Source organism: Ursus americanus, chromosome 13, assembly GCF_024610735.1.
Source record: "Ursus americanus isolate L20-20 chromosome 13, mUrsAme1.1.p, whole genome shotgun sequence".
In the NCBI taxonomy this organism is placed as follows: Eukaryota; Metazoa; Chordata; class Mammalia; order Carnivora; family Ursidae; genus Ursus; species Ursus americanus.
This window is the reverse complement of record NC_142139.1, coordinates 64,872,269-64,894,062: the sequence shown is the minus strand read 5'-3', so window position 1 is coordinate 64,894,062 and position 21,794 is coordinate 64,872,269. Positions and strand designations below refer to the sequence as shown.

General features: G+C 45.1%; 1 protein-coding gene across 2 annotated transcripts in view; it reads right to left on the bottom strand.

The window, feature by feature from the left end:
- SCARA5 (scavenger receptor class A member 5) overlaps positions 1–21,794 on the bottom strand; it is a 117,547-nt gene that overhangs the window by 75,994 nt on the left and 19,759 nt on the right. For both annotated transcript variants that reach the window (XM_045774121.2, XM_045774122.2), the window contains exon 3: positions 14,950–15,078. In XM_045774121.2, the coding sequence (XP_045630077.2) occupies positions 14,950–15,078 (129 nt within the window). The remainder of the gene's footprint in view (positions 1–14,949; positions 15,079–21,794) is intronic.

Genomic DNA, 21,794 nt, shown 5'->3' with positions numbered 1-21,794 from the left:
CAGAGGAAATACAGCTACTTACACCTTGATTTGGGACTTCTTATCTCCAGAACCGTGAGAAAATAAATTTCTATTGTTCTAAGCCACTCAGTTTGGGGTACTTTGTTATGACAGCCCTAGGAAATTAATACATGTGGACAGTCATTTTCTGATCAACCCAAGTTTGAATATGAGGGTCTAGTAGGGATTCCAGTTTGTATGGACCAAGTTCTTGGAAAGGTGGTGAACAGTGACTCTCTTTCTGCCTTTACTGCCACCACCTAAGGGCCTGGGCTGCAGACTCAGCAAAGCACTGCTGACCTTGGCCCCTGAGCCCTCAGGCTGGTGCCCATTTTTGCAGAATACAGTCTGATGCACATAGGTATCTGACCCCCGAAGTTGAACTAGTGAAGAATTTCTTTTCATCCTTGTTATGGACTGAATTTTATACCTCCCTCCACCACCAGCCAATTTCTAGGTTGAAGCCCTAATCCCCACTGTATTTGTGGATAGGGCCTTCGAGGAAGTAATTAAAGTTAAATGAGGTCATAAAGGTGGGGTCCTAATCTAACAGGATGGGGGCCTTATAAGAAGAGAGACGGAGAGACACCAAGGATGCATGTACTGAGAAAAGATCATGTGAGGACATAATTAGAAGGTTGTTGTCTGCAAGCCAAGGAGAGAGGCGTCAGGGGAGAAGTAAACCTGCCGCCATCTTGATCTTGGACTGTGAGGAAATAAGTTTCTGTTTTTAGGCTGCCCGGTTTGTGAGATTTTGTTATAGTAGCTCAAGGAAACTAATACGATCTTGTTCCCTCTTCCTGCAGTCTAATCTGGAGGGAGACCAGATGGCCCAAAGACGATAGCCAGGACCAAAGGCTATGAGGAAGCAGTAGGATGGGAGCAGGTGCGATGGCGGAGTACGTTGCCAAGAGGAGGGATCTAAAAGACCTAGGGGGAGGGGCCCATGGAGCCAGGTAGTCAAGGCAACAGGGAGGTTCCTGCAAGGGTCAGGAAAGGGACCCTTTGAGTGGCCCCAAAGTCCAGAGTGAAAGGGCATGGGTGACATGCTACAGGAACCCTTTCGTCTTTCCACACAGTGGGGACCCAGCAGGCCATTGGACCCTGGGCTAAAAAGGGCAATCTTGCACCCTCCTGGACTCGGCCAACCACAGAACAACATCTTCGTCAACCAACTGTTGTGTCCCGGCCCTCACACCGAGTTGGAAACTCTAGCATCCAACAACAGGGATTTGGTTAAAGAAATGATAATATATCCATAAAACGGACTTGAGTTTGGGTTTGGGTGTGTTGAATCAGAGGTGCTCAAGAGTACTTCACAGGGAGCGCTTGAGAAGGCAGTGGCCCATATGGAAAGAATTAGGAACTTGAAGTCCTCAGAATTCACTCGAGGTGGCAGAAGCTGTAAAAGCAGGTAAGTATTAGGAGACACATGTCACAACACTGAGGTGTGCCCCTAACATGGAATGAAGTGGGCATGTAGGGGGGTGGTCAGAAAAAACAATCTGCCCTGTGCACAGCGGATAAGAATGCAAACTGGTGCAGTCTCTATGGAAAAAAACTTAGGAAGGTTCTTCAAAAAAATTTAAAAATAGAACTACCTTCTGGGCCAACAATCCCACTTCTGGGCACATACCCAGAGGAAATAAAATCAGGAACTTGAAGAGATAGGTCTCTGCAGCCCTATATTCATTGTAGCATTATTCACAATAGCCAAGATGTGGAAACAACCTAAACAGTGTCTGCGGACAGATGAATGGATAAAGAAGATGTGGTACTGACATACAATGGAATATTGTTCAGTCGTAAAAAAGAAGGAGAGCCTGCCATTTGCGACAACACGGATGAACCTGGAGGACATGATGCTGAGGGATGTAAGTCAGACACAGGAAGACATACCGTAGGGTCTCACTTATCGGTGGAAGCTAAAAAACTCAAACTCATAAGAACAGAGAGCAGAGTGCTGACTCCCAGGGGCTTCGAGTGGGGGACACGGGGAGATGTTGGTCAAAGGGTACAAAGGTGCAGTTACCCATGATGAGTAAGTTCTGGAGAGCTAACACACGGCCTGGTGACTATAGTTAACAATATGTAGTGTATACTTGAAATTTACTAAGAGGGTAGATCTGAAGTTTTCTCACCACATGCACAAAAATCGTAAGTATGCAAGGTAATGGTTATGTTCATTAGCTCGATTGTGGTGATCATTTCGTAATCCCTATGTAAACAAAACATCACATCGTACACCTGAAATAGATATAATTTTTATTGATCAATTGTCCCAGCTCAATAAAGCTGGGACAGGGAGCTAAAGACAAAAAGAAAGGAAGAAAGACAAAGAAAACCAGTTTAAAGAGAAACTTGGAGCATTTGACTTTATTCCCATTACCCTGAAATAACGACTTCACCCCCAAAGAAGGTAGAAGTTATTAGAAGAAATAATCAGTTCTCCAAGAACTGAGCTTCAAGACCCAAAGGATGCTCCAGAAAGCGTCTGTCTGGGTGGAGGTGACAGCTGGGACCCCTGAGGAGGGTGCCCGGGAAGACAGAGCCTCCCAGAGGATCAAGAATCTGGGGGTCTCTAGAGCCTGAGACGCAAGTCCCCATCAGCTACAGAGGCAAGGGGAACAAGGAGCAGGACACTTCCCTACCCCCGCCTTGGTCTCATTTACAAAGTTGAGGCCAGGACTAATCCTTTCCAGCTCTGGTTTCCTTTGTCATTTGGCCTCTCCCTTCCTGCGTGCCCCTCGGGCACTTGCCCAGCTTCTCCATCTGTGGCAGGAGTGTCCTCTGGTCATGGACTTGAGGGAACCTCTGCTGGCAGCCCTCCAAACCCAAGTCGGGGCAGCGCATGCACACATTTGGGGAGTAAATGAGGAGATACCCGCCGGCCCCACCTGAGGGTGGGCTGGTGGTTCCACGACAGTCAAAACTATGCTAGGTGCCATGTTCTCAGGGTTACAGAAGGATTCCTGTGGCTTTTTTAAAGGGTGTCTTTATTAAAACACCAACATTAGAGGAAATTGAAAGAGAAGAATGTGTACCAATAAGCCTCTCACGCCACCACAGTGGTTTCCATTCCTCCCAGTCCCCCCTCTGTCCTTCTGTACACATATCTGCTTGCATATTGCACTCCGAGGGCACGCAGGCAAAAGGGCAGTCTGTTTTCCCCTAACATTATTTCATAAACACTCTCCCATGTTGCTTATTAGTTAGCATTTGGAATGGCTATGTAATATTCCTTTGTGTTGTTTTGTCATAATTTAAACAACCCGCTAAGTTTGGACATTTAGGTTTTTTCCAGTTTTGAGTGATCATGAATAACGTTGCTAAGAGTTTTATATACATGTCATTTTCTTTTATTGTAATCATTTCCTTCAGGCCGATGGAGTAGCATTTCTGAGCCAAAGGATCTAAACTGCTTTTATAGATCCTGAAAGGACATTGACTTCCTTAAGGCCATCTGCTTGTTTATTTGTGCTCAGTGACCCCAGCTAATGGTCAGGGGACAAGTGTTAATGGGTAAATAAGAGATGCCTTTCCTCAGACTCCTCCCGGAAAGACGCAGTTTTTCCAAAACTCTGGCAGATAATATGCTGAAACGTTGCACAGAGGACAACTGGCCTTCTCATTGTTGACAACAGCAAGAAGGAGAAACAAAGCGCTGTGCAGAAGAAACCCCTCCCAGGGTGACTCAGGGTGGCTTTATATGAATCCCCTGATTCCCATTCTGGGAACCATCACCGTTGCCTCCTAGGAGTCACTTCAGACACCTTCAATACCCTCCCCACATCCATGCATGTGCTAAGTGGGGGAGGGGGCTCCAAAGACCCATCTTAGAGTTGGGGATCTCTGGGACGAGGGGGGCTGGCTCCAGGTTGCCCTACTAGATGACAGCTGAGCTCAGACAGGTGCTCTCATTAGAGAGAAGCATGGCGAGAGACCACTGGGAGAGACCACCCATGACCCCTGAGCTGGAGCGGAGCCTGGGCCTACCTTTCTTCTTGGATTTCCCAAGGAGGGGAGGCTGTGGGATGGGACTGCAGGAAGGGGTTTCCCACCCACCTACTTAAGTTCCCTATATCCCTTGGATTGCTCTAAAAAGGATCTCGGGGAATGTGGGGCTCTTGCAAAGTTGCTCAAGGAAGGGCAGGAGCCTGGGGATGCGTGGCAGCCAACAGACCGCATGGGGCTGCCAGCTGGAAGGGCAGTTGGGGCCAAGAAGGCAGGCTTCCCATCTCTGAGGGACTTCTCAGAAATGGAAGGCAGCACTGAACCTGGAAGTTATTTTAATGAGACCAAACACCCCATCTATCTGGAGGCCACAGCAATGGGCCACCACCAGCCTCTCCTGCACCAGACAGAGACAGGGAGGGTCATCACCCACCACCACCACCACCACCAGTGTCCCCACAGACTCGAGAGTGGCTGGTTATGTGAGAAACCCTCTGCTTTGCTATCCTTCCTCTTGGGCCTGTAAAATTATTCATCATTTATCTGAAATCAAATTTATCAGGGCATCCTGTATTTTTATTTGGTAACTCTCCACAATTGGGAGGCAGTTGGAGGGGTCCAGGTGAGAGATGATGGGGTCCATCAGGGTTTGCTGATGGGGTGAACATAGGAGGCAGGTGAGAGAAATCTGGAAGGATACCTTGGTGTTTGGTTAATACAACTGGGCAGATCATGGTGTCATTTACAGAGATGGAGAAGAATTGGGGAGAAACAATTTTGGGAGGTAAAATCAAGAGTTCTGTCCACATGTTGAGTTTGAGATGCTTACTAACTAACCAAGTGGGAACAGCACAAGTAGGTAGTCTGAGATTTGGGGCAAAAGTTAGTAGTGAGGACAGAGATGAAATATGATGGAATTTGATGAAGCACACCTGCAAGAGAGCTCAGTCAAAGAAGGGAAGAAGGCCAAGGACTGAGCTCCTAGTTACTCCAAGATTTAGAGGTGAAGCAGGTGGGAGCACAGCGTCATAGGAGACCAATGGATTGCTTCCCTGAATTAAATCAGAACTTCTTTGAATATGTTAGTACCTCTTTTTTGAAATTTACAGGGAAACATTCATTGAGCCCCTGGCATAAGCCAGGCATTGTGAAAGGCACTTTATGTGTTAGCTCAGTGAATCGTCAACAATACTGGCAAGTTATCATTATTGTCCCCATTTTAATGTTTGCTTTTTTTAATGAGGATTAAATAATTTCCCCAGATCACAACGTATAAGTGATCAAGCTGTTGTCTGAATTCAGGTTTGCCTTGTTTTAAACCATCTGTTTTTTGAACTGCACCATGTTTTATAGGGTTGTTTGTTTTTATTTTTTCACATCTGCTCTTCCTGTTGGTAAGACCTTTATGTCAGGGACCTCTCTTTAGTTCTCTTCATATCTCCTGGTGTCTCAGCGCCAGGCACATTACTGGCTCTCGACAAATGCTTGCGGTTTTGGATTTGATGCAAGAGAGCTCTAAGCCCTTGGGCAGGGGCAGAAAATGCACAATGCCTACAAGATCCTAACAGAAATGTTGAGAGTTTATATCTTCTCTCCAACAGGGTGGAGAACAAGAGCTTGTGAGTTGCTCGGCTTCCATCCCAGCCCAAGCTCAAAGCCATCAGTTAGTGACAACATCTACTTGATAGGTCTGGCACATGCAACCAGAAGATAGAACCACAAGGCAGACTGAAAGGCAGGTTTTGAAAGTACAAAGGTTGAGTCATGACGAGGGAAATGTAAGTTGCAGAAGAAAGCAAAAGACTAAATCAAGCCCATTCCCATCTAGTTTTGCTTAAATAAGAAAGTTCATTTTCTTAGCACAATCTGGGTTCACAGTGCCTCTAAAATTTCCTCCAATCCTGGCTCCTTGGACAGAACTCAAAGCAGTTGACAAGTCTCTCTTGATGTTTCCTGTACAGCATGGTGAAATGAGGGCTGGATTATGGTACTGCTGGAGAGAGTTACATTCAGTTATAATCACCTAACAAACACTGATGATTCCTACTACGTGCCACAGCCTATTATAAGTAGTTTCCATGGATGAACTCATTTCATCCTCATCATGACACTTAGAAGTGGGGAGTGTTATCACTTCTGCTTTATAGATGAGGACACTGAGGCTCAGGTAGCTTGAATAACTTGCCCAAGGGCACACAGTAAGTGGGAAAGCCAAGACTTATAAACTGGCAGGCTGACTCCAGTGCCCAGATGCTTTGCCACTGGACCATAGATAATGCCTCTGGCAGGAGACTGGGGTAAGAGAAGTGCTGACTTCACACAATCCTATCATCCGAGGTCCAGGTTCCACTCCCCTGCTGTGGGACCATGAGCCAGCACGCACAACTCCTCTAAGTCTCAGTTTTCTTCAGTGATTCGCTATGAACTCTTTTCTGGATTCCTTCAATTGTTAGGCGAATTAGATGATATATCATATGCAAAAACTCTTTGAAAACCATAAAGCACAATCCAGAGGTGAAAGATTAAAAGGCTACTTAGTGGTCAGTATAAACCTAAAGGCATGCTGGCGAACCTTTTCTGTAGGGCAAGGAAGAAACTATTTTCGGCTTATTAGGCCATGTGGTCTCTGTTTAAACTACTCAACTCTGCCGCTGCAGCACGAGAGCAGCCATAGACAATACATACATGAATGAGCACAGCTGTGTGCCAATAAAACTTTATTGGCAAAAACAGGCAATAGCTAGATTTAGGCCTTTGTCTAGAGGAAGGATTCCAGGGAGATGTAGCTGAGATAGGTCCTCTGCACTGTCCTACCTTATTTTGTAACAGTTTGAATGAAGACCCAGAGAACATAATGTCAAATTCGCAGGGAACTTTCCCTCATGCCCACTTCCGTCACCTTAGGGGTGGTCAGAGGCATCCACGTAAGTAAGAGAGGTATGACAGATTCTTCATCCTGGGTCATGGAATCTTTTGTGGAGAAGTCAGGATGTCAAAATTCTCTTCCTATTTTTCCCTCCCACTAGCCTGGAGCTACGGAGAGTCTGGGGTCCCTTCTTCTGGGGAAGTGCTGATGGCTCGGGAAGGCTCACACAGCCAAGGTGGGATGCGGGGGGGGGGAAAGGTAGTGTCTCAGATGTGTGGGGTCTAGGTTGAAGGAAAAAGGCTGGTGGGGGAGTCTTTGAGGTGATCCCACCTCACAGGACAAAAAAATGTGTGCATGGGCTGGTGTGCCCTTGGTCATATCCTGTACACGTGGCAGCAGGCTATGGAATGGAGACTGCATTGGGATACTGGCTCAGATGTGACCGATGACACAAGCCTGAAAGGGAAAGCTAAATGACAGATGTCCAAATTCAGATTCAAACTGATCCAACAGGCTGCAATACTTGGCAGAACCCGGTGTGATGACATTTACTTGGGATTACTAACAAGATCTGCATTTAAGTTAAGGCAACAACAAAACCAACAAAAGCCAGTTGAACTGCCATGGGATGGAGGAGCCCCCACTAGGCGATATTTCCTTTGAAAGGGATCTGGGGTTGGCGAACGGCCATGATTATTAATGGCTGCATAGTATCCCATCATCTGGATGTGGTGTCGTGTGTTACTGTGAGTCAGCACGAGGAAGGCTCGTGCAAATTTAGGCTACATCAGCATACGTGCAGTGTCCAGATCAAAGATAGCCACAGCCCAGCACACCCTGCCCTGGCCAGATCACACCAACAGTGCTGTGTCTAATTTTGTTTTCCACGAAACCTGGAGCTTGTTTGGTAGGGATGGAGAGGGAGGCTGGCCATGACATGGAGGCCAAACATGAGCTAAGGATGTACTATGTGCAGAGCATTATGTCCGGCACTGGGAGCATGAAGACGAACATGACACGGTACCTTACCACGAAGGCGCTTTGTTTCGGACTACAAAGGGGAGCAGTACATAACCTGATGATTTCAGTATCATGTGGCAAATGTGAAGACAGGCGCGCGTGCACACACACACACACACACGAACGTCTCCTAACCAGATCTAAAGAGCCGCTGTTGAAAGAACGAGGCTTGCTTAGCCTCTTTTCAACTCGCTGAAGAACAGCCATGAGGATGAGGAGGGAGCGTTGTTATGAGCTGTCCTGCAAGAGGAGCGAGAAACAGCCTGCGTGGGATAGTTGAGGAAGATTGGGCAAGAGTTTCTATCACTCGCGGCCGCTCTTCAGTAGATGTGCAATACCTCATCTGTCTGGGAAGTCAGGAGGGACATTCTTGCCCCGGAGGGAGGGAGGTCGTACAGGATGTCCTCTGAGACCCCTTCCAAGTCTAAGCTCCCTGGAGCTGAGGGTGGGAACGGCCCATGGAGCTATCTTGCTCCCTCTCTCCCCTAAGGAGATGCAGTGCTGGAAACCCGATCCTGTTTTTTGGCATACTGAGCCCTGCACTGTCATGGCAAGTCCAGGATCCCTCAGACTCTAGGAAGCTCTAGGCTTCCCCTGTGGGTTTATTAGAAATGTGTGGGCTATGGGCGCACGCCCTCTCACCACACCAAGCACACCAAGTTCTCTGTTTTTAGACAAAACCACTGGGTGCTCAGTCTAAACAAGCAGGCTGCTAACCCTTTGCTGTTCTGACGGCAAAATTCCTCTGATTGTCTAATGATGATGGTAAAAACAATATTGTTAAATAGCAGCAATAATGATGATGATATCTAATATTTACTGAGTACTTCTTATGTGCCAGGCACTAAGAGTTTTCATGAATTCATTAATTTAATCCTTACAACAACCCTACGGGGTAGGTATACCACTGTCATCCCCTTTGATAGATGAGAAAACTGAGGATTTGAGAGGTTGAATTTTTTGCCCCAAGATTATAGAACCAGTCAGTGGCACAGGCCAGATGTGAACCCAGAAGTTTCCCCTCAAAGCCTTTATCTGTAGCTGTTTACTTAGAATGGTTAAAAGATACACAGAGCCCGTTGTTTTTCAGACTATGAATTGTATCTTATCTGCAGATCATGACATGAACATATGGGTTATGAATATTTTTTTAAAAAAATGAATAGTATAGAATAGACTAGAAAATCATCAGCATCCATCACACATTTAGGATTAGTTAGGTTATGAGTGGATGTGTGAACTAGTTGTGATGTGAAATTCATTCATGTAGGTCATGGTTAAAAAGTCTGGGAAACACTCACCTAGTCAAACCTGCTCACTTTACAAAGGAGTGTACTAAGGTTCAGACTGATTTTTCCCAAGATTACGGAGTGTTAATGGGCGAGCTGGGACTAAATCCAAGCTTTTCCTGACTCTCAGTTCCCACTATCAAGCTTAATTGACTGCAAACCAGGGAAAAAAACCAAGAGTAATAATACTCATAGTAGTGGTGGTACTCCTGCTATAATAACAGTAGTACTCCTTCTAGCGTGTGTACTGGGTGCCAGGAGCCACTTTTCAAAGCGCTTTCGATATATTAACTTATTTAAATCTCATAACAACCCAATGAGCCAGGCATACTTATTTTCGCCATTTTCAGATGACAAAAGTCAAGTACAGAAAGATCAAGTAACTTGGTCAACGTCTCATAGTTGGTAATGGGAGAAGAGGGGATTCAAACCCAGCCAGGTTGTCTTCAAAGTCCATGGCATTACTCAGTATACGGTACTGCATGGTGCTGCCTGCCTTACTATTCTCCCTAAATGCTATAATGCCAACACAGTATATACTATGATGTATGTGTAATAATATAATTAATTATACACTTACTTCTTCCACCAGTCACATGTCCTTGAATGGTGATTCCGTATTTACCATGCCATTTAGAGACTTGACTAAACCTAAAATAATCCTATTTTCCCCCACAATTAAGATCCCCCTCCAAGATTCCATGTCTTTGTCATCATTCATTCATTCGTTCATTCACTTATCATTTGCATATTTTAAAACATCATGCATTTGCAGAATTGAAGAGAGTAGGCAGAATTTTTTTTTAAATTATGTGTAATGCCCTTCCTTGTTCCAAAAAGAATTAAGGCAGTTTACACGGATACAGAAAATACAGTAACAGTAGATGCAAACAAGATAAAAGAAGAACGGGTGAGAGATGCTAAATGGAGGTGGGAAGGAGTCTAACAGAAAAATGCTTTCTGGAAATTCTATACAGTAGCTACGGGTGGACCACAGATCTGTCTCCAGGTTTTCATTTTAATTACCTTCAAATTCATACATCTTGCAATGGGATGACAGCTCACTCTCAATTTGCATTAATTGCCTCTTGAAAACAACTTTAATTACTTTCAGATTCACAGACTCCTTAAGGTGAAAACAAACTAATTCTTCAAGGCAAGCATACCTCCTTCGGCAACTAAGACAGAAAATGATTTCTGCATGTGTCGACGTTGTGTAATAGAATGGACAAAGTCCTCAACAGCACCCCTACAATGAGCACAGGGGGGAATTTCATGGCACTGTTTCCAAACAGGTGGTCCCAACAAAGTCCAAGGGCATCACGCTCTTAATTCCGAGATGCATAATGAAATCAGTAAACTGCCATATAAATGCATATGGTCTCTGAGCACACTGTTCCCTGATTGCAGAGTCAAAGAACTGTTTGGAATGAGGTGATCAAAAAAAAGGGTGCTTGGTTCAAATGACATTTGGATCACTTGGTGTTCGGCTCTGTCCAGCCACTCCAGCTCTTGGGAGTCAGACCCTCTGCGTAAGCAGACGCTCCTCTGGCACGTGGCATTAGCTACATCACACTGTCCTAATGTGTATGTGTGCTTATGACTTTAAGCCCTCCCAGAGTAGGAATCACATCTCATGATTCTTTTTATTCCCATGCTATGGACTGAATATTTGTGTCCTCCCAAATTCATATGTTGAAATCCTAACCCACAATACCTAACCTAACCCATTTCACAGGAACTCTCTCTGTTCCAGTTCTGTAGTCTATGTTGCCATAAAACTCCAGCTTCCCACAAAATCAGAGACCGAGATGTTTGCACTTCCCTTTTCTGCTGTTATGTTTTCACAGCAGGAATTAAAATTCCTGAGTAATGTCTTGACAGGAGAAGGGTAGACATTGTTGTTCTTCATGACCACCCTTTATCACCACAGTGATGTCCCAGAATAGTCATGTATAACAGTGAACCTCCTCTAACACTTTCACTCCATCACATCTACCCTAAAGTGCTGGACCAAGGACCTCATAACCCCATGACCATCCAATCTCAACTGTCTTGTTCATGAACTTAAGCCTGATGGTCGATACTGTCCAAAACTGGAACAGAACAAAAACATAATATGGAACCATCAGCCCAGGTAATAAACCATGGGTTGAAGAAACAGAAAGTCTTAGAGGAATGTGGGGGTGGGAAGAAGGGATGGGTGCAGCCTCCTTGAGAGATGTTGGGAAGCTGTGTGCATAGAACCTGGCGATATTGTGGGAATATCAGGAAAGTGCCTAAGAGGATGTTGGTCAGGAATGGGTGGGTAGGTGGTGGGTAGAAAGCCCAACTGAGAAAATAATTTAAATCCCGATGGCTGGGTCAGAGAGGGGAAGCCAGGATGATGCATAAACACGAGGTACAGTATTTGCTTTTTATTTCAAATACTTGGATAAAGAGAGGAACTGAGAGAAGTCTCATGTGAGGTTTTATAAGAGTAAAATTGTTATGTAGTTAGATTATAATTTCATAATATTGAAACACGTAAGAGCATGCATGTGTCCCCCGGTCATTTTTTACTAGTCAGTTATTCAGACATGGCACTTGGCTGCAGTGGATGATTTTGTCATCCAGTTGTAGGATGCATGAGCTCTGTGTCGACAAGGAGGTTTGAAGTCTGAGAGGGGTTCAGACAGAACTCCTCCTGTCTCAGTCAGGGCTCTAGTCAGTCTGGGCTACTATAACAAAATACCACGGACTGGGTGGTGTAAACAACAGACGTTTATCTGTCACAGTTGTGGAGACTGGGAAGTCCAAGAGCAAGGTGTGGGCTGATTGAGTTGTTGGTAAGGGCTGTTTTCCTGGCTTGCAGATGACCCCTTTTCTCTGTGTTCTCACACAGCAGATCTCTCTCTCTCTTTCTCTCTCTCCCTCTCCTCTCCCTCTCCCTTCCCTGTCTCTTCTAATAAGGGCACTCATCTCATCATAAGGGCCCTACTCTCATGACCTAATAATCTCCCAAAGGCCCCACCTGCAAATACCATCAGACTGAAGGATAGGGCTTCAACATATAAATTGGAAGAGGGGGGCACGATTCAGTCCTTAGCACCTCTCTTGCAAGGTGACCTCAGCAGGTAAAGAAGAACATGTTCTGTCCAAGATGGGGAAGCAGCCACAGCAGAACTCCTAACAGAAGGCCAGGCGAGCTCTGGTTTACACTGAATCGTGAATCTCCCCATTGTATCGGTATTTTCATAAAAGGAGAATCACTGGAGGTCTTCAGTCAGGGTAATCTGAAGAAACTTCCTACCTAAGGTCAGGCAGGGGCTCCTTAAAAAACCATAGACTTGCATGGTGCACTGGGTGTTATACTCAACTAAGGAATCATCGAACTTTACATCAGAAACCAGGGATGTACTTACGGTGACTAACAATATAATAAAAAAACATTAAAAAAAAAAGAACTATATCCTAAGCTGAAAAAAAAAAAAACCCATAGACTTGTCTATCACATTCCTAAGTCCCCTCCCTAGGGGAGAGGCAGCTGGTGACTATATTTTTCATTGGCCACCCTCACTGAACCCCTCCCAGAGGCCCACATGATTTTCCAGACAAGAACCTGAGGAGGGGACAGTGGCCATGGCACAGAGCCAAGAGACAAAGTATGATGCTCTGTTTCATCAGATTAATTCTATCCACCCCAAACTGTCATACCACACAGGCAATCTGGTACCCAGAAACTTCAGGCTCAAAGGTGGTCATAATGACCAATATCGTCCCCAGGTTTCCACACAGAACAGCTCAGGAAGCATGGCAACATTTTGGTTAGATTGGAAAACCATGTTCCATCCACCCTTCTGAAACGTCCAGGCTGTCATCATAAATCCCATTCAACCTCCAAGCTGACTAACCCGGAAGAAAAGTCTTTCTGCGTCATGCCAGGGAGCACTACTTGTTAGGAACTCTCCTCTGTTTTGAACGGGAATCTGTCTCCTTACAAAATCCGCCCATTGGTCTACTTCTACCCTCTGAGGCCACACAGAACATGCCTGTTCTTTTCCATATGGCAACCCTCCAGGCACCAGAAGAGAACCTTCCTTCCCTGGCAGGTCTTCTCTTCCCAAGGGATGATGCATGTCCAGGCCTTCCAGGCTCCAGAGACCTGCCCCAGGGTCCCCATCTGTCTGGCTCTCTCTTCCAGACCCTCTTCTGTCACCTAAAAGTTCCTATTCAGCAGAGAGATTGTAATACCATAGCCTAGCTTTCCTGCTGGGCTGAAACAGTTTCCAAAAATTCTGGAAATTTGTTATGGTTGCGGCTGCCAAGACCACAAAACCCAGATCCCAATCTCCCACTGAGCAGCCCAAGAACATGTTCAAATCATCCTCTGGCTGGATATTATCCCTGGGTCCTTGAGATGACTCATGATTTTCTCTCATTGTTGCTGTTGGCCGCCCCCCCCCCAACCCCCAGGTCAATGGATGGTGGGACAGACACCACCCCTAATGATGCCCTTTGCCCTGCGTGTAGAACCCTGAAGGTGAAGGCAGCATTGAACATCCCATCACGGGCCCAGCTGACTATGCTCACTTGACAGAAAGTGAGACAAGACCAGTGAGGTCCTGGGCATCCGCCTCACGATTTCCAGCAAAGGGTCATCTGCAAGTGCTTAACCTCCAGATCCCTGTCCTAGAGTTAACTCAAGGACCCCACCCTTGACACTCTAAGTCATCTCAGCCTGGCCAGCAGCCTTGCTCTGACCAACCCCCCTCCAAGCCACACCCACTTCCACTGCGTGCGCCTCTTCTAGATTACCACAGCGTTTGTTGTGTCAACACACAGTCCCCGTCATCATCCCTATCACATTCTACCTTAGGACAGGGTTCTATCTGTGTGCCTCCGCTTTGTCTCCCAACTGGGAGTTCCTTGAAAGAAGCCCATGGTCTTATTTAGCTGTGACTCCACTCCTAGCATGAAACCTGACACAAAGTAGGGCACTCATGTAGGACAGGTGAGGCTGAAATAAACGGATCCCTTGGCTTTCCTTTGTCAACACATACATACCTACATTGAGAAAGGTGAGAATTGTGCATCTCTCCCTCTGGGTGGGAGTCAGGAGAGACCACCACAACCTCTGTCCCTATCTGTTTCACCACCTCTATCACAGTGGAGTAACCTGTGAGTGGTGAGCTGGGCTGCTCAAAGCATGGGGGTCCTCCATTTGATCCCTTTCTAAGTTCATGAGCTCTGCATCTTCTTGCTAGTGAATGTGCTCCCAACTCCAGCATATGACCAGCCTGTCTTGCAGATGGAAACTGGGGAGAAGAACCCAGCTGGACTGGGGCAAACCCATCCCACCCCCAGTAACTGCAAAAGGGCAGCAGGTTTATTATGACTGAGTAGCCTCAGGAGCAAAATGTCTCATGACCATTTTCATCACCCCAGGAAAAGGGTCTTAGCCTGCTCTATGCAAACCACAGCACAGAGCTCCAGGGAGGGCCAGTGAGATGCGCAAGTCACACAATGATGTGGGAAAAGTAAGAAGCCACTGGGAGCAGCTAGGTCTTTGCTCCTAGACTCAGAGATTTCCCAAGATCACATAGCCCCTGCCAACTCCTCATCCCACATGAAATGGACAATGCTGCCAAGAGTTGTGCTGGTCTAAAAGACCAGCCAGCTTCCTCCTTCATGGTTTCCACGGTGACAGAGGCAGTGTTTGGGCTTATGACTGTGGAAATGAAGAGCAGAGGCTCCAGCTCTCCAGTTCTCATCTGCTCTAGCCCTCTACACACCTCCTGCTGCATCCTTAAAGACTACGACAGGAAAGGGTGAGCTTACCTGCTAAGATGAAGATGCCCACGAGAATCAGGAACACCAGCAGGTAGAGCCCGAGGACAGCATGCTTCAGGGCTGACAGGGAGCCCAGCTGAGTGCAGCAGCCACCCGTTCGTCGCTTGTGGCATGGACCTAGACAATAAGGGTAAGAAGAAGAGGGGAAAATAAAACACTTGAAAACCCCACAGCATGTTTTTTTTCTTTTGGTCTCATCTTTCCTGATGCATGGAGATGTTCACATGGAACCTCTCATACACCTTCTGCACATCTGTAATGCAGCTGTAACGATGGGGAACTTTCCAGAACATGACAAGCTTTTGAGCTTCTGGCTCTCCTCCCACCTTCTGCATTCATAAACAAGCCAGATAGGCATATCCACAGTTCACGTGCCCAACAAACCCACCCTCCTGGAGCCAGTCCAAGCAGCAGAGAAAGCGCAAATAGGCTGAAATATGTGTCCTTTACAAAGCATCATTGTCCTGTGGGACTCAGAGAATATGGAGAAAATTTAAAACAGGGGTTGCAAACTTTAACTTCTAGGGTGGCCAGGAAGGGATGGAAATGAGCAAAATGGGCCATGTGTGCCTGGGGAACCTAACGGCACATGCCCAATGTGGAAGAGGTTGCGATGCAGGAGTAAGGGCCAGGTGTTGCCAGGCACAGAATTTTCAAGACAAGCCAGAAGCGATTTTGAGAAATTACTCTATTTTTAAAGTGTTGACAACAACTAATAAGAATAATAGAAGACAAAAAACTTACAAAACACTAGGGAGTGTAAACAAAACACACTTACGCGCCAGATCTGACCACCAGTTAGCAACCACAGGTTAAGATTAACAGAAAGCCATAGTCACTTCATTCTGTGAAACTACACCAGGCTCACAGGGTCCTGGCCAGTACGGGACAGCAAAACATCAGTGTTCTACTGGACCTTGTGGATCTTTTAGTCCAACCTCTTCAGTTTACAGATAAAGGATGCCAAATGTTAGTGGCAAACCCTAGGTGAGGACAGGGGTACCCTGACTTCTGGTCATCTTTCAGCTGGACTCCTCCTTCAAGGCAGGCTTCTCAGATGGTCTGTGCAGAGGCCGGAAGCAACTAACCTCCATCTGCTAAGTCAACTGACAGTGGAAAGGAAGAGATGCTGTCCTGCCCTGACTCCCAGCAGGGCAGGTAGCAATCGATAAAGGGCATTTTTTTCAAAACATGCATGCCCCTATTATGCTTATTCTCCTTCTCTATGAGGGACAACATTGCTGAGTAAGTGGAGGGTGCTAGATATGGAGGAAGGTGTGGGAGCAGAAAAGCTTGAAATAATTGATACTCTAAAGTGTTTTAAAGATGGCGCAATGTTTGTAATTCCTTGGCAACTGTGGGTTTGCAAGCAAGATGTTTCAGGGGCAACTCATTACCTCTCAGGTACTGTGACCATCTCTGGGGCCTTCAGGAGGTTTGGTTACTGGGAGGGAGAGGACGAGCAACCACCTTGGTGTCCTGGCTCCCCAGAGGTAGTGTTGAGTGAAGAACATTTTCCCACTCATTTACTCCATTTCACTGAAAATACTGCTGCTAAAACAGCTAAGTAGAACTATTGTGTAATATTTCCTTAAAACATCAGGTACAATTTGGAGCAAAGACATACAAAGTCAAACAGCATTCTCATCAACCCTTAACTGTTAGCAAATTTTGAAAAGTTAACCTGCTTTTCCAGTAAGACTTGAGCAGAGTATATCTTTTCAATTTCCCCTAAGTCTCCTTTTCTAGGATGTTCTATCCCTTTTACACAATAGAATCTGAAGGCTTCTTATTGCGTCTCACCTTTTGTTGCTGTTGTTCTCATGAGAGCTGCTAGCTCCCTGATTGCAAATGAGTAGAGACAAGGCTGTTTTCCTAGAGAGTCAGAATGGTAGGCACAGCATGGGATACTACACAAATATGAGTTCTTGTTATCCTGACGGTTGTCCCGGCTCTCCTGCTCTACGCCCTGCTTCCTCTTTAGATGATGACAGTGCTGCTGCCGATGACAGTGGCCACCTAACTGCCATGAAGCATCAGAAGATGCCCATGCTGAAATGCCATTATCCTTATGTTTATCCCCAGACAGTCTTGGGCTCTTCCTTCATGGCCTTTGTTGGGGCAAACTGCAATGATACAGCCCTATTTTTTCCCATCAAGAAAGAAGAGTTCCCTTCCCCTTTATCTGAGGCTTCTGTTTAACAGCCAGCACCCACTGGTGACAGGTCCCTTCCTCAGCTAACACACAACACAACTCTTCTTCTTAGAGAGATTCGTGCGTTTTGTTGTTGTTGTTTGCTTTGTTTTTTAGCAAGACTCAACTTTGTACATTAAACAAAATCTGCCTTCGGTAGTACATATAAGAATTTCAAACAGAGGTTTTCCACAAATGCATTAGACAAGCAGAAAATGAATGATCCTGGCAAGATAGCTAGAGAATGTGATTGTAAGGGAAAAAAGACAATTTAGGAGAAAGACAAGTTACTAAGTCTGCTTAAAACATATTTACTGGTTCATTCCCCCTTCTGTTATGGACTCTGGGAAACAAACTGAGGGCTTCAGGGGGAGGGGGGTGGGGGATTGGGATACGCCAGTGATGGGTATTAAGGAGGGCACGTATTATATGGAGCACTGGGTGTTATATGCAAACAATGAATCATGGAACACTACATTAAAAACTAAGGATGTACTGTATGGTGACTAACATAACATAATAAAAAATTTTTAAAAATAAAATAAAATGAAATAAAAAATAAATAAAAACATATTTACTGACTTTTTAATTTAATGTGGCAGCAGCATGTTAGCTGGGTAAACCATTCAAATTATTTAGGCTTAGTGGAAGATTAAAAACACTCCAAAATGATACAGTCAGTAAAACCAAGGCAAAAAGTATGCTCACTAATTTGTTTAAAAAAAAAAAAGAAAGAAAGAAAAGAAAAAAAAAAGGAAAGGAAAGAAAAGAAAAGAAAAGACAAAACATGGAGGATGCTTACATGCATATTACTAAGTAAAAGAGGCCAACCTGAAAAGGCCACAGGCTGTATGCATCAACATCACATTCTGGAAGAGGAAGGGGTTAGAGGGGAGGAGGGGTGAATAGGAGGAGCACACAGGATTTTTAGGGTGGTGAAACTACTCCATATTATACTATAATGATGGATACATATCATTGTCTGTTTGTCTAAACCCATTGAATACACAACACCAAGGGTGAACACTAAGGTCGACTATGGACTTTGGGTGCTAGTGATGTGTCAGTGTAAGTTCATCGGTTCTAACAAACGTACCACGCTGGTGGGGCATGTTGCTCTTGAGGGACCCTGTGCATGTGTGGAGGCAGGGAGTATATGGGAATGCTCTGTACTTCCTGCTTAATTTTGTTGTAAACCTGAAACTACTCTAAAAAATAAAGTCTATTTAAAAAAAAAAGTAGTGCTGACTTATGGATTATCGGGGTAAAAACTTTCACAAGCATTTATCGACCACGCACTATCTATTGCCCTACTGTAGTAGCCAGCCTTCAAGATGGCCCCCGACGATCCCTGTCCCCTTATGCAGTCTCCTTCTGCACTGCGCCACCAGGATTCGGTTGGTGTGACCCATAGAAGTGATAGTGTGTCACTTCTGAGATTACACAAAAGCCACAGTGGCTTCTCCTTACTCACTTTCCCTCTCCTGGAACACCCATTCAGGGGAAAGCCGGTACTATGTCATGAACACCCTATGAAGAAGCTACATGATAAGGAACTGAGACTGTCAGCCTACAGCCAAGTGAGTGAGCCTGGGAGCAGATGCACCATCAAATCAAGCCTTCAGATAACCACACTCTGGCCAAGATCTTGCCAGCAGTCTCGTGAGAGCCCATGGGCCAGAACCAAGCTGAGTTACTCCCAGATTCCTGCCAGATCATATTATATGTAAACACATATATACATAAACATATAATTTTGATCTCAAAATGTAGACAAAATCTTGGCTTTCCCTGCACACCCATGGCTTCCTCAGAAACTGGGAAGATGATAAATCTTTGTTGTTTTAAGCTGCTAAGTTTTGGGGCAATTTGTTATGCAGCAATAGATAACTAATACACTTAGGATAGACAGTATAAAGGGCAAAGACGACAAGCTGCACGAGGGAGAGACAGTGAAGGCCTGGTTGCCTCCTCCTTCCCAGTTCCTAGCCCTGTGCCTGGCATGCAGTAGGCATTTAAAATATTTGTTGAATGAGAAGTCAAAATGGCCGCAGCCCTTCAGATGCTTACATCTGAGGGGAAGACACATCAACAGGCATCCGTTCCACAGGTGTGAGTGAAGCAGGTATGGAATAGAGAGACCGCACGAGTACAGTGTTGCATGGCAGAGACAGTGTTTCATTCTGTGTTGGGACGTGGTCCCAGAGTCTGCACAAAGAAGGCAGCCACTCAGCAGGGCTGAGAAGGACAGGCCTTCCTAGATGAGCTAAAATCCAGTTTCTTTCCCGTCAGGGTTGTCTTCTGATTTACAGCTACTACAAATTTAAAAACTGTGACTTTAAGAAGAAAAATTTCTCCCTCCATGTGAGAACAGTTATGAGCAAAGCACCAGGCGAAGCTGTTAGTTATTAAACAGAGCTGTTGTTTGCAGACATGGTCGCACACAAGACCGGATCGAGGGAGAAAATGGCACACACACAAAACAAACAAACAAAAAACTCTTCCAAGATCTAGAGGAATCAAGCGAAAGGTTTTTCCATCTTGCAGTGGCCTCCAGAAGTGAGGGTGGCTTGGCAGGAGATGGGAAAGCCAAAAGAAGGGGGCTTGGAGAGGGCATGGCCAGTGGCTCCAAGGAAACAAATAGAGACTAAAAAATAAATGCAAAGTGACTTGCCGAGTGGGCCCCTGAGTGCCAGGCTGGAAGATGTTGTGCATCTCAGCATGGGGCCTATGGTTTCCTGATCATCTGGGAGCAGAGAGATGGTTTCCCCACCTGCAGACATTCGGCCTGCATGTTGCCTGCACGATTCTGCCACAGCCCAGTATCTCCGGGCTATTATTTAATTCGTCACTCATTTTTTTTTTAACTTTTATTTGTGAAGGAAATTTCATATCATGGTAAGTGGAAAATTAGTATCTTCCTATTCCACATTAAAACAAATCCCTAGCTATTAAAATAACAAACTTACATCTGTATATCATTTAAAGTCCTCCTGAGTATGACTGTACTGTAGATAGCCACATTCTGAGGAACGCTGACTTCAGTAAGAGTAATTAAATCACAATATGACAACCTGCAAGACGAATTTGATTTCATTTATATAGAAGGAGATTTCATTTATAGAGAAGAAAAACCAAATTTTTTAGACATTCAAGATTAAGAATACTCTAGGGGGGCCTGGGTGGCTCAGTTGGTTAAGCGGTTGACTCTTGATTTTGGCTCAGGTCATGATCTCAGGGTCCTGGGACTGAGCCCCACATTGGGCTCCCAGTCAGAGGACTTGAGGACTTGAGGACTCTCCCTCTCTCTCTGCCGCTCCCCTTGCTTGCACTATTTCTCTCTCTCTCTCTCATAAATAAATCTTTTTTAAAAAAAGAATACTCTAGAAGGTAGAACATTAGGGATTAGGTGCCACTGAAAGAACGATGTCAGAACCTTGCACACATTGCTACACTAACCTTATTATTCACAATTGTCTATTTACACCTGTTTGCCAACTTGTCTAAAAAGTCCTCTGGGGGCAAGGTGTATCTCATTGACTGCTCTCTACCCATCAACCAGCACACAGCAGAACCACAATACGGTTCTTTGCAGAAATGAAGACACGTGTAAGGCATTCATTTTTGCTGCAAAGTTCCTGTCTTATGAGAATACTCAATACATTTCCGTTGGTTGTAAAAACATATTTTTGAGCAAAATTTTGATCTTAAAATTAAACGATATTTTGGCTTTCCTTGCTCACCCATGACGTCAGATTGCCACGTAGTGCCCACATAGGTAAATTTGTGAGAGCAATTCATTAGGGTTGAACTGACGCTAATCCTGGCTGAGAAGTATAATCATGCATGGAACTTCTTAGCCATCCTGGGGCCTAAGCCCCACCCGTGGACCTTCTGATTCTGATTCTAGATGAGATCACACACCCATGCCTCAGAGATACACAGTTCTAGAGTAAGGCATTTGTCATATCAAAAGAGAATGTGAAGACACATTCTTGGAAAATCAACGAAAAGACTTACTATTATAAGAGCTTAGTTTAGATTTTTAATTTTGATTTCTTTTTAATAAGACACATTCAAATGAGGTCCTCTCAAACAACTTTATTATTCCCAGATTAAAATTGTGAAGGGTTCCTTTTGATCATGGGAATGAGAGTCTCCCCTTCCCCAGCTCCCCCCTCAAAGAGTTTTGGCTAAAGTACTATCTGCTGAGGGTGGGGAGGTGCATGGGAGCAACAGTTAAAGAACAGAAAAGGAAAATTTATCTCTAAGCCACTCAACCCCAGACAGCTGAGCCGAGAACGCCTCAGGAGACAGTCCCTGGTGTCAGGGACACACTAGGATGGGAGCCTTGGCAACTCTGGTCCCCATTTCCTCACACACTCACCGGGGGGAAAGCATGAGGTTGGGGCTCTGTAGGGGTAGGTTCAAAGCCTGCCTCCATCTCCTGTTAACTGTGAGACGTGGGAAAACATTCTGAGCTATCCCCATCATCAGTTTAACCTTTCCTCGAAAAAAATAAGTTTTCAATGTCTTAATCATAAGTTTAGAGCATTCAGGGAGTTATGGGTTTGAATTATTTTCCTCCCATTTAAAAAAAAATACAAATTGATAAAAACGAGTATTTACTTCTTTTCAA